At 41.3% G+C, this 12,245-nt stretch overlaps 1 protein-coding gene across 8 annotated transcripts in view; it reads right to left on the bottom strand.

Annotated features, from left to right (window-relative positions):
- Positions 1-9,832, bottom strand: part of NCAM2 (neural cell adhesion molecule 2) — a 305,171-nt gene extending 295,339 nt beyond the window's left edge. The window contains exon 1 of one of the 8 annotated variants that reach the window (XM_077342446.1): positions 9,120-9,832. In XM_077342446.1, coding sequence (XP_077198561.1) covers positions 9,120-9,171 — 52 coding nt within the window. In that variant the 5' untranslated portion in view covers positions 9,172-9,832. The remainder of the gene's footprint in view (positions 1-9,119) is intronic. The other 7 variants (XM_077342443.1, XM_077342444.1, XM_077342441.1 and 4 more) reach the window with 7 other exon arrangements.
- Positions 9,833-12,245: the final 2,413 nt, after the last annotated feature.

The raw sequence follows: 12,245 nt of genomic DNA, 5'->3' as shown, positions 1-12,245 counted from the left end.
AATGTAAAACTTGTTAATTATTTATTATAGTGCACAATTAAAAACAGAATAAAAATTTCTTAAAAACTATACCGAACTAACAGCAACCTTTTCTCTCCCCACAACAGACATCTTGGTGAGGGAGGTGAGGCTGAGAGATCCCTGATATTACTGCTTGGTCAGAACAGCTTCATCAGTGCTGTGGTGAGCCCAAGGCCACCCAGCTGGTTGTGGGGGAGCGTGGAATCAAACCTGACTCACCAGAAGTCCGTACTCCTGATCACTACACCAAGAAGTATGACTGGCCTCATACAGGGCCATGGCATTTTCAGCCTTCGGTAGAATGAGCTCCCAGAGAACATTAGGGCTTTGACAGAGATGACACAGTTCTGCAAAGCGTGCAAGATGGAGCTCTTCTGCTAGTCATATGGTAGTGCCTGGGAGACTGATAGCATCATATCCCCTCCTCCCCGCAGCACCGCCAATTTTAAACGTCTCCTCCTTAGTTTGGTGATGAATTATACCAATTCTTTTCTTACACTAATTTAAATAATAACTGTTCAAAGGTATTGCTAACATCTATTGATTTTATTATATTTTACTGATCTTATTCTTTTAATTATAGATGTATTTAAAGTATGGTTTTAATATATATTGTATGTGCATATTGTTGGGAGTTGCCCTGAGAAGAATATAAACATAAATTAATACTCTTTTGCTATACTTAACAGGTTTATGCGCCCCAGGAATGTGAGGATTCTCTTGCCTTATCCTTGTTGCAGTTCTGAATGACACTAGCCATAGATAGTTTAATTAGACCATTATTCCATGAGATAGCTTAACTGATTTTTAAATATTCATGATAATACTAATTGAACATATGAACAATACGTGAAACAATCTATAACATATGAACCGTGAATAGTATTAATAACTGATAGTTGTAACTATATAAACAGTGTAAACAAAGCAACAGTGCAACAGGTCCAGAACACTCTGATGGAATTCTGAGAGGGAGGGGCGCAGGGGCCCTTCAGTCGCTGTTGGTTATGCCTGGTCTCAACCAAACGCCTAGCGGAAGAGCTCCTTTTTGCAGGCCCTGCGGAACTGTTTAAACAGGACTGTTTCTCTTTTATGGACTGTTTTCTTTACGTGAAATCTGAATGCCTTTGTTCACGAACAAAGATGTTAAAAGATTGTTTTGGGTTTTTTTTTGCCAGACCAAATTATTAACAATGATGACGTAGATATAATTAGAGGCAAAATGTGTTATCTACTACTAAGCAACAAAGAAGAAGGCAATGGAAAACAATTCTAATTTATTCATCAGAAGATTACCAGGCAGAACTATTACAACTGATATAACTTTTCACAGTTATTGCATTAAACTTAGTAGAGTTTCAGAGGACAGCTAACACAAAGAACATTTGGAACATTGTAATGCTAATGACTGCATGTGACCAATCTCACAAAAAAGCAAATAAAGAAAGAAAAAAAACAGAATAATAAACTGAGCCAGGCTTCACCTGGACTCTATTCCAAAAATTGTGTTCAGCGGTAGTGCAAAGACCTTGTATAAGCATAGAAATAAAACAAAGAAATTTATCTGAATGACTTTCACTCCCACTCATTTTGCTTAATAAGGAAATGACTAAATGTTGCTTATGAAAGTCCCTTCTGCAGAAAAGGAAAAGTGGCAAGACAAAAAGAAGGATTTTTTCCCCATTCTCAGTTTCTCAGCTATACTTTCTGGCTCCTTAGAACTGGTTCTGGGGAAACTACTGAAGCTCATTTATTTGATCAAGAATGCTTCACAGCATGTCTTCACAGAACCACACTGAAACATCTTCATTCCTGTAGTGCCTGAGAATGGAAGATATGTCACCAGATCTCCTGGATTTCACTTAATGGAGCTGAATCCAAGAGCAGCCACCACTACTGCAGCTCCTATGCTCAAGGTAAGATCAGAGACACCAGTTGTGTGTGCGGCCAGCTCCATGCAGCCTAGTCACAGGAAATCTGCAGAATATAAATAAACTAAATCATAATACATTTTCACCCCTAAAAATCCATGGTGGAAGCTTGTCTTCGATTCAGGGAATTAATATCTTATGTTCATGTTCTGAGTTTCTACCTTTCAGTTTTGGTCCCAGTTATCACAGGGCTTACATAAAAATAAGGGAATGACTGGACTACAAAAGGGTGGTTATTTCTTCAATATCTTCCTGATGGGATCCACCACTTCCTTATTCCTTATTCATGCTTATCCATTTTCCCCCACATTTTATATCTCCTTTTTCTAATGTAGAGAACAATTGTTTACAAATAATATGGCTTCTCTATCTGATATCTGGATGGTGTTTTATTGTTTTACTGTGAGATGCCTCGGGCCGCCAGTAACCGGGAGAGGCAGAATACAAATATAAAATTAATTAATTAATTAATTAATTAATTAATTAAGGATAGTTCAGACTTTCAGGAACTTTCTTTGCTGGGTTTGACCCATCTTCTCATGGCTATGAACTACTTCTATAAGCAGCCATATGAAGCTTAAGTCCTTTGAGTAAAGCAATTTTCAGTATTTCAAATGTATAATTTAATAATCTGTGGAAATTATCCTTTAGAATCTGAGTTGACAATTTACTTACAGCCCACTACCATCTGTTCCACATAATATATTTCTGGTAAGGGCTTGGAGGAGGAGTGTGTCTCATGGCTCAAGTGCCACTCAGCACTTAATACCCACTCAGGGCAGCTATCCTACCCCTGAGTGCCGCTTCCTCCAACCAGATTGCCTGTCTGTACAGTGCCCAGCCAATCACCTTCCGTTCCCCCCCCCCGACCATCCCCTCCTTCCACTTCCCTCTGAGGCTCAGAGGCTGCAGATCCCTGCTGCATGAGAACTACCCCTGCTGGTGAATTCCCTAACAGCTGCCTGCAGCATTTACAGGTCCTGGGGGGAGTGGGAGGCCGTCCACAGAGTTCTTCCACCCCCTGAAATCTAGTGCCCATTGTATTCATGAATGCAACAGGCTTGGGCCCTAGTGTATATATACAGCTGTATATATAGTACTATACAGTACTATAAGAACTCTCTCTTAATTACAGTTGGAATTATAATGCATGCCAGCTGCTTGTCCCCCAAAAGTTTTTTTTTTCTGTAGTTTGGAGAAGGACCCCATTCTATTTATTCTACTTCCCTCCCTAGTGCTTGCTATAATAATGGAAGATGAGTATCCTAAGAACCCTGGGGAATCTATTCCTACCAAAACATATCACTGTTTTAGATATATGGCGGAGTCATACACAGTGGTCCTTCTGCCAAAAGTTTAGGGACATGCACTTTCTAGGACTCTTGACATCCATACTAAGAGGACTCAGAAGTCCTTGGAAAATTAAAGTCCTGAGGTCTTTGGCATGTTGTTATAACTTGATAACTAACAATCTATTGAGTTGTAACTCACATCAACTAGTCCAATCCCTTTTATTCCTCTGCTCTTACACTCTGTCAAAGAACTGCATAACACTTGCAACAGTGAGAATGTTAAGGAGTGAAATGCTATTATTTTATTCTGCTTCTGGAAATACATTTTTGTTGTGGTCAAACAATGTTCTGTTCAGTGAAGGACCTTCACTGACTTATATTTGTGTATATGCGAGAGAAAAGAAACGAGAGATAGCAGAATACTCTTGATGCTGTGTTGAGTGAAATATTGAGGTTTAAATTTACGTATTCTATATCTACTATACTTGAGCACTGCAACTACTGTCATTCAACTAGCATAGCTGCTGCTAAAAGTCAGCATATATCATCTAAGCCATTGTAATATAATGTGGCAATGGTGGTCAGAAATCATTGGATAGCTTTGCATTGGGAATCTGAAGTGTCCATTTTCTTATATTCTCCTTTGTGAATAAACCCAAGGATTCAAATATGACAGTTATTTTCAAGTTCCTTGAAGACCATTTCTCATAATAACTATTACTTCATATCATTTGTCCTGATGAGGGACAAGTACAATTCCATGCAGTCTATATCCTCAGTTATTGTAGATACAATCTGTTTCAGCTCTTAAAAATGTGAGTATCAGGGGTGGGGGGTTGTTATTTTAAGTATTGGACTGCCAGTTATACTGTATATGCAAGGTTACAAACATAAATATTGAAAAGTGATCATATAGATAAAATAAGGATTTGTATCTCTTGGCTCTACATTGTGCATGAATATGAGTGTATAATCCTTAGCTGAGTTTAAAATTTTCCTTTGGCCTTTGTGCATGTAGGGAGCCATTCTGAAAACTTGGTACAGAGCATCATTAACATGTTATTAATTAATTATTTAAATAAATAAAATCATGATTCAATGGGTAATTTGTCATGAATTCACTAGAATAGGCATTTTTGTTTGGTGTAGGTTTTCCATTGATTCAATGAAAAACATCCTACCAACTACATGAAGAATGGAGCCAGGAATGCAACAGCACAATTAACAACACTGCAAACTTCTGAGGCTTTATAAACTAGCCCACTAAACCAATGTAGATGGATGAAAGTACATGTAATCTGGAGAAGGAAAATGCTGTTTTTAGAAGTTGTTGAAAATCCTTTCACAATTGATTGAGAAAGAAGGGTGAATGCCAGAACAATTATTTATTTATTAAAAAATAACTTTCTTATTTCATATGTGAACTTCCTTTACTTCCTTTGGCCACATGGTAAACACTTCCTTGGTTTCAATTAAAAGTTACTGCATTCTTATTTCTAGCTAAAGCAGCACTCTTGATTCAGAACAGTAGCATTTTCTGTAATCACCTTGCCAAAGTAGTCTAGTTTCCTTTTCAGGTAACTGGACAGAGAACTATTTGGTTGTCCAGGGCTGTTATTTTAGATGATTATAGCAAGGATGAATAAACAGTGTTATGAGATATCAAAATGTATGTTTGTCCCCCCCCCTAATTAGTTATTTATTGCAAAACCAACTAGAAAATATGCTTTCTTTTAACTTTGGGGAAAGATGCCTATATAAAACCCTGTATTTAATCTCCTGATTTTAGCAACAATGGATAGGATCCTTGTATTCAGAAAGAAATCCTTAGAAGGCAGAATGACACTTAAGACCCTATGCACAGATCATTAATCTATAATTAAAATTCGTAGGGGGTGTATAGTTTAAAAACTGCCTACTGCTGAATTCTAATGTCCAGGGAACAAATTTTGAATGGGGAGATGGGGAAGTGTCAGGGAAGAATTTTGTATTGATAGCTGTGTAGGAAACTTAATAATTAAGGAACCTTAGTTTACTTGTCACATTGGGCACAAAAGTAAAACCCAAACTTGCTACACAACTTCATCTTCCTACAGAAATCATACTCCTATTTCCTCACAAGCAAATAAAAACATCCAAGCAAAATGTGAAACCTCAAAGAATTGCTTGACATAATTGAAGATAAGACATTAATAATATATTTCATAGCAGAGGTCAGTGAGCTAAGAAAGATACAACTCTGTATAAGAATGCACAGCAAAAGGTCTTATATTCAACCTTACCATTCGACATAAACGATTTAAGCCTTGTCTGTACTGGATTTGAATCCTGTACAATTTACTGTGGGTTTTTCTACAACTATTTTGATTATCCCAACCAACAATACTGCCTATAATAGTAGCCTGTCAGTTATGTAATTAGAACTGTAGAACAATACCACAGTCTACAATTTGTGTCGTTTTGTTCATTTTTAGATAATATTCCCGAACCCCATCATACATGTTTCCATATGCAATTTAGAACAGAACTGCCTGTACAACAGAATTTGTTGATTTTTGATAAAACTCATATTGGGCCTTCATATCATATTATAAGATCGATCAGTACTTAGTTCTGCCAATGTTGTGTTCTTGTCATTTTAAGCATTTGGTTCAAAGGTGCATTGTAAGGTTTTGCTTTGAACATAATACACTATCCTCTTTCTGCCAGTTTAACAATGCAACACTTCCTAAAGGAATAAGCTTCAATCATGCCTCATAAACTCTGCAGCAACTATATTGCTAACATAAACCCTGAACCTTGGGGGTTTGTATATCTAAAGCAAATGACCCCAGTGATTACTGCCTACTTTATTTGTGCTTCCCATGTGCTCCCACTCCTTTCAAATATCAAGAGACCAAGAAAGGCATTTAACAATGCTAAAGGTGAATACAGAACAGCCTGTCCCTGTGGTGGTTAGCAGCATTACACCCCCCCCCCAAAAAAAAGCCCTTACATTTTTCTTCACAGTTTTCCCAAAATTGTTCCTTCATAATTCCCTTTCTCAGACCTACTTTGTCTCCATATTTGGCTTCAGGTTATTAAATATCCCTCCTCCTTCTTGCCATTTGATTTAGCCAAGGAAGGCCATAGGAAAGATACAGACATTTCTGATGCTCCCTCCCTGCCCTCTTTTAATTACACCACTGTTTGGAAAGCTAGATAGCCTGACACTGCCACCAAAACCATTAGAAAATTATAAGGCAAAAATTCATTTTGCATGTGTGGTTAAGAGAGAGCATGCTGAACAGAAGATGCCCAAACATTCACCCTTAAAGGGGCTAGTGTGGTGCTAGAATAAAAGCAGCAGGTTGCATTTGAACCTAGATGGACAAGGTGTAAATATTTTGAAATGACTTGAGCCTTTTGTCTGAGAGGGGGAATAGAAACGTTTAAATAAAAATATGGGTCAATAAATTTAAAAAATGTAACAATAAAAAATATGGAACATAGTAATTGTAAATAGGCTTATATAAATGAATGACATGTAGCTTCTCTTGGAAGTTGTTAATTCATGGCAAATTTCATTCCCAGTATTCTTTGGCCCAGATGACTGGTATAGAAGGCATATAATACAGTAGAGGCAAATCAGATCCATTTCTGGATGTCAGATCTGCTGGACTCATATGCAAGCTTTTCTGAACTCTCCAGAGTATAGCAAGGCATCAGTGTGATAGATAGATAGATAGATAGATAGATAGATAGATAGATAGATAGATAGATAGATAGATAGATAGATAGATAGATAGATAGATAGATAGATAGATAGATAGATAGATAGATAGATAGATAGATAGATAGATAGATAGATAGATAGATAGATAGATAGATAGATAGATAGATAGATAGATAGATAACACAATGCTTGCTGTTTATAGGATACTGCAATATTCCCTGGGCATCAAAAGAACAATAACACTCTGCACTGTTGATCTCTAATTCTTAATGGTTATCACCACTTTCCATACAAGCTAGCTTATTAAATAGATGTGAACTGATAGCTACCCTGATATGAAGCTCCTTTGCATAGCTATGCCTATAGCTCTGCTGAAAATCCTCAAGGCTGTGGCTGAATTACTAATTGCAGTTGCTCCAGAGCCCACCCAGAGATGGCAAAAGCATACAGCTGCATTTCAGCACAAGATAATAGTACCCAGTGACTTGTGTTCCAAGGAACTGAGAAAAATAATTCCACAGTGTTCCAGTCCTGAAGGCGTCTTATCACTAGCTTATAATCAGGCACAAGTAGGTATTTTTAAGACCATATTTTATTTTCAATAGTCCATATGCAGTTCTGATATCATAATTTCTTTTTTTTCTTTTTTGAGGGGAATGAAAGAATTCACAGGAATGGCCCATCCACTTAATCTGCATCTTCTTGTGTGGGCTTAGTTCCTTTAGTGGGTATGGGGGGGGGGGGCTGAGATGAGAACAGAGCATAGGAGTCACATCCAAAATGTCAAGCTGTGCTTAAAGAATGACAGAAGACAGACTCTCTTTTTCTAGCTATGTAAAAACCTTGCTTTGATATGGTGCAAAATTAACAAATTTAGCTATTCAATAGAACTCTATCGCCCCCTGCTGGATAGAATAACTCAGGAAAAAAGCAACTCGGCAAAATGATGGATTTTCTTTTTTCTTTTTAATTATTATATGTTTGTGTATATGTTGTGTGAGAGAGACAGAGGCAGAAATGGCCTTCTCTGAAACATCTCATTTACTTTAAAAAAAACCCAAAACCAAACATAATGAGTTATGATGAAAACTCTAAACTCTCCAACTGAAAGAGCAAGACAAGAACCTCTGCTCTACCCATTTAATTCATTCCTTACTTCATGCCAAAAACTTGTCTGAACGCTTTGAAATGCTGCAATTAATCTGCACAAAGAGGCACTGTTGTATCACATCCACAGAGTGCAGAGCTACCTCCCCTTCCGCAAAATCCTGTAATCCTGAAGTAACCTAGGAGCAAAGAGCACATAAAAGCCAAGTCCAGTTTGTGTTTTGACCAAAGTGCTATTTGAATATATGTTTAAGAACACACCCATGACACAGGTGACCAGAGGCACACAGGGGTAGCCTTTGCCTGTCATTATTTCTTGCTCTTACAATTGCCGTTCACTTTTCGCTAAGAACCGCCTTGCATCCAAGCGGCTGTATGCATGCCTCTAGAACTACAGACCTGTCATACCAAAGAGAACCAACCGAATGTCTGATTAAAGCAATTTGGGGAGCAAACAGAAAGAAGCTCTCCACACAGAAACACAGACCGAAGAAGAGAAATTTTCCCGTCTTGGCAGGGATGAATCTCCCCCCTCCACACCCCACCCCAAAAAAGAATTTCTCGCTGAGAAAGTCTGTTCCCCCAATTTCCCCCCAGACACCTTCATTTTAATGACCATCAAGCACAATTATATCAAGTATAATAATTCTACTTTACAACGCTTTCCATTTCACCCCTTTCTTTTTCCATTTCACTGCACAGGAAAAAGAAACCCAGATGCCAAGAAACAAGGACAACCATTGTTCCGTACCAGAGGACGGAAAGAGAGAAGCTCCAAGAGAACTGCAATTAAGCATCCTTCTGGCTGTTCTTCGTCCTTTTAGAATAAATCAATCACGTCCAGGCTGCTTCTCCACGGACAGCTCTCAGAGGGAGCCTCAAATGCAAAGGCTTCGGAATGGAGACTGGAAATGTGACCCCCCACCCCACCCCGACCCCTTTTCGTATCTCTCTTTTCTAAAACATAAAGAAATAAACCTTCCCCGTTCATTTGCATCCTGCTTAGGAGCGGCAGACCTGTCGGGACCAACGCGATGGAAGCCGGGCTCCTACCTTGCCCGCTAGCGAGGAACAATCCGAGCAGGTAGAGAGTCGGCAGGTTCATTTTCAGGAGCTCGCCTCGGTGGACAGTTCCCAAGTTGGAGGTGCTGAGAGGGGAGCGCGGAGAAAGCGCCCGCGCCGGCCGCTACTTTGCCTCCGCGCCGGCCGCTGCGGCTGCCGCTCCGCCGTCCCTTCCCTTCCTGGCTCAGGTCGGGGCCCCCTCCCTCAGTCGCACGCGCCGCCCCAGCCCCGCAGCCCGAGCAGCGCCGCTCGCCGAGTGACGGCAAGTGCCTCTTCGCGCTGGGCTATATCGAGGAGGAGGCAGCGGTGGCGGCGGCGGCAGAGAAGGAGGAGCCGCTACACACATGCAGCGAGGGGAAGTATCCCTCCGCCAGCACAAATGCACCGGGGTTGGATGGGTTTTTCCTCCCCTTAAACAGGAGCGGCTTCAGCGTTACCGCGGTAAGACTCAAGAACGATGGAGACGGCGGCGGGGAAGGGCGCAGGGGGGATTCTTCCGCCGCTGTAGCTGTCAGAGCCTGCTGCTGCTGCTGCTGTCAAGAACGTTCTGCCGCCGTTTCCTGACCCCAAAAGCCAAAAGGGGGAGGGGGGCTCCGCCTCGCCTACCACGCCTCTAGTCTAGTGCCAAGGGGAGAGAGGGAGGGAAAGAACGGGGGAGGGGGGGTCTGCTGCAGCTCCCGCTCTTGGTGCGAGGCCGCGGGAAAGCGACTGCTCTCCAGCGGGACCAAAATGCAAGTGCTGAGGCGAAGAGAAGGAAGTTTGTAGGGGCTGCCTTGTCCCGGGGGGCGGGGGGATCGTGGGCAGATGCTGAAAGGGTGCGCACATCGTATGCACTTGCAGTGCGACAGGTTGCAGGCAGGGGACACGGAGACTGAAGAAACTGCATGCACGGGCTGGATTGCGCCAGGAGATATGCTTATAATTTTTAAAAATGCCAGCAGATGCCTCAAAGGTTTTCAGGAAGGTGCTTGAATGCAGGCTCTTTGCAAGTGCAGAGTGTGGGAAGAGTGCTTTGGAGAACTGCCTATATTCTGGAGGGGGGCAAACTGAAAACCAGAAAGCAAAATGGCTAGGGAGAGGAATATGCGTATCTGGAATGACACCGAGATCAAGGTGCCTGGAAATGAAAGACAATGGGATGATAGCGTGAAAGGAGGTGGGGGATTCTAACGGAGAATACAGGGGACAGGGCTGAAAGATTGTGAAGGATAGCTCCAGCCAAGGACTCTGTCAATATTCAAGACTGCATCCCACCCCCGTGAGTTTACAACTATTAAAAAACTGTTAACTGTTTTAATTATGTCTTCAATAAACTCAATATACTGGCCATATGGCAAAAATATATGTAAGCTTGGGTTCCAAAGGTTGCCCCCCCCCATGGGAAACAAAAGATGAGGGTTCTGACTGAGGGTTCTAGCATCATGTTCTGCACAGCACTGGGACTCTCACTGAAAGGGCCAGTGGATTCTAGGAGAGTCCAAGCTAACATTCACCTAAAATATTCTCAGCTGGTTTCAATCTTTCTGGGAGGATATGTAGAAGATATTTCCCTAAAGAGGAGCTGAAACATATGGCAGGCAGTATAACCTTTAAGGATAAACTAGCATGATCCCATTGGTTTCCACCTTTTGGGAAGTTGCTGGACCAACTGATGCCATCAAACTATCTTGAAGGAGGGGCACCACACAGAACTCATTAGACTAGTATAATCTGGAAGTCATAAAAGCACATGGGGGTGGTGGGAATATCATTTGTCACAACATCAAATGACAAAATAAGGTGTTGCGGACAAATGACAAGTGGGAGAAGAACTTCTGAATAGTTGAACATGAACATGTGGGTCTAAAAAAAGAGCAGTGTGTGAAGAAGCTTTGAGGGAGGAAAAAGCCCTGTCCCTGGAGTGGTGCCTTAATAGGATGCTCTTTCAGCTTCCCACTTATACACATTAAGCATCTAATAAAGAAACAGGAATTTTGCCACATAATACAGAAGAATGTTCATTTCAGTCCAGCAAGGAATGTGTGCAGGCAGGGCATGCTCCTATGTATGGAGATGGGTGTAAATTAACACTAGGGCAAACCTAGCTGCGGCTGTAGAAGGAACATTAATGGATGTCCCATGCCATGATTTTTAAAGTCTTTTTAATGAGTGCTAAAAGCATGGTAGAGAACTTTAACACTCTGTGACACCAGTTTGTTGATGCAGATAGGTCTAGAACAGCTCTTCAGGAATGGGCATTGTAAGTGATCTGGATGAATATGCACATATGCACATACAGGTATTATATGGGTACTTGTATGTTTGCCCTTATAGAAAAGCTTACACACCCACCCATCACAACTGACTTATGGCAAGTCTCCTGGGGTTTTCAAGACAAGACATTCAGAAGTGTCTTTCCATTGCTTGCCTCTGCATAGTGACTTTAGTATTCCTTGGTGGTTTCCCATCCAAATACTAAAGGTAAAGTAAAGGTAAAGGTATCCCCTGTGCAAGCACCGAGTCATGTCTGACCCTTGGGGTGATGCCCTCTAGCGTTTTCATGGCAGACTCAATATGGGGTGGTTTGCCAGTGCCTTCCCCAGTCATTACCGTTTACCCCCCAGCAAGCAAGCTGGGTACTCATTTTACCGACCTCGGAAGGATGGAAGGCTGAGTCAACCTTGAGCCGGCTGCTGGGATTGAACTCCCAGCCTTATGGGCAAAGCTTTCAGACGGCTGCCTTACCACTCTGCGCCCCAAGAGGCTCTATAATCCAAATACTAACCAGGGCCAATTTTTCTGATTACACTTCGGTATTTGCATATTTTCCCTTATGGGGTCAATAAACACTAGTAGAAATGGCTTACCTGCAGCACAGCATTGATCTACCAGGGTCAGTATTGTCTACTTCAAATGCAGGACCTGCATTTTTCTTCTGCCAGGCATATGGTTGAAGCCAGGGCGGGGTCTCAGCATTACCATCAGAGGATCTCCCGGATAGGTTAGATTTGGTTCCCCGTTCCCATCAGAAGAGAACTTGGCCTTTGGGCTGAACGGGAGATGGGGGTGGGGTGTTTAAAATCCTTTATGGAAGTGATTGCCATCTGTTGGATTGTGATAAAGGGTATTTTAATGTGT

The sequence above is a fragment of the Paroedura picta genome, chromosome 6 (genome assembly GCF_049243985.1).
Source record: "Paroedura picta isolate Pp20150507F chromosome 6, Ppicta_v3.0, whole genome shotgun sequence".
Taxonomy (NCBI): domain Eukaryota; kingdom Metazoa; phylum Chordata; class Lepidosauria; order Squamata; family Gekkonidae; genus Paroedura; species Paroedura picta.
The sequence above is the reverse complement of the archived record's forward strand: the minus strand, read 5'-3'. Positions and strand labels throughout refer to the sequence as shown.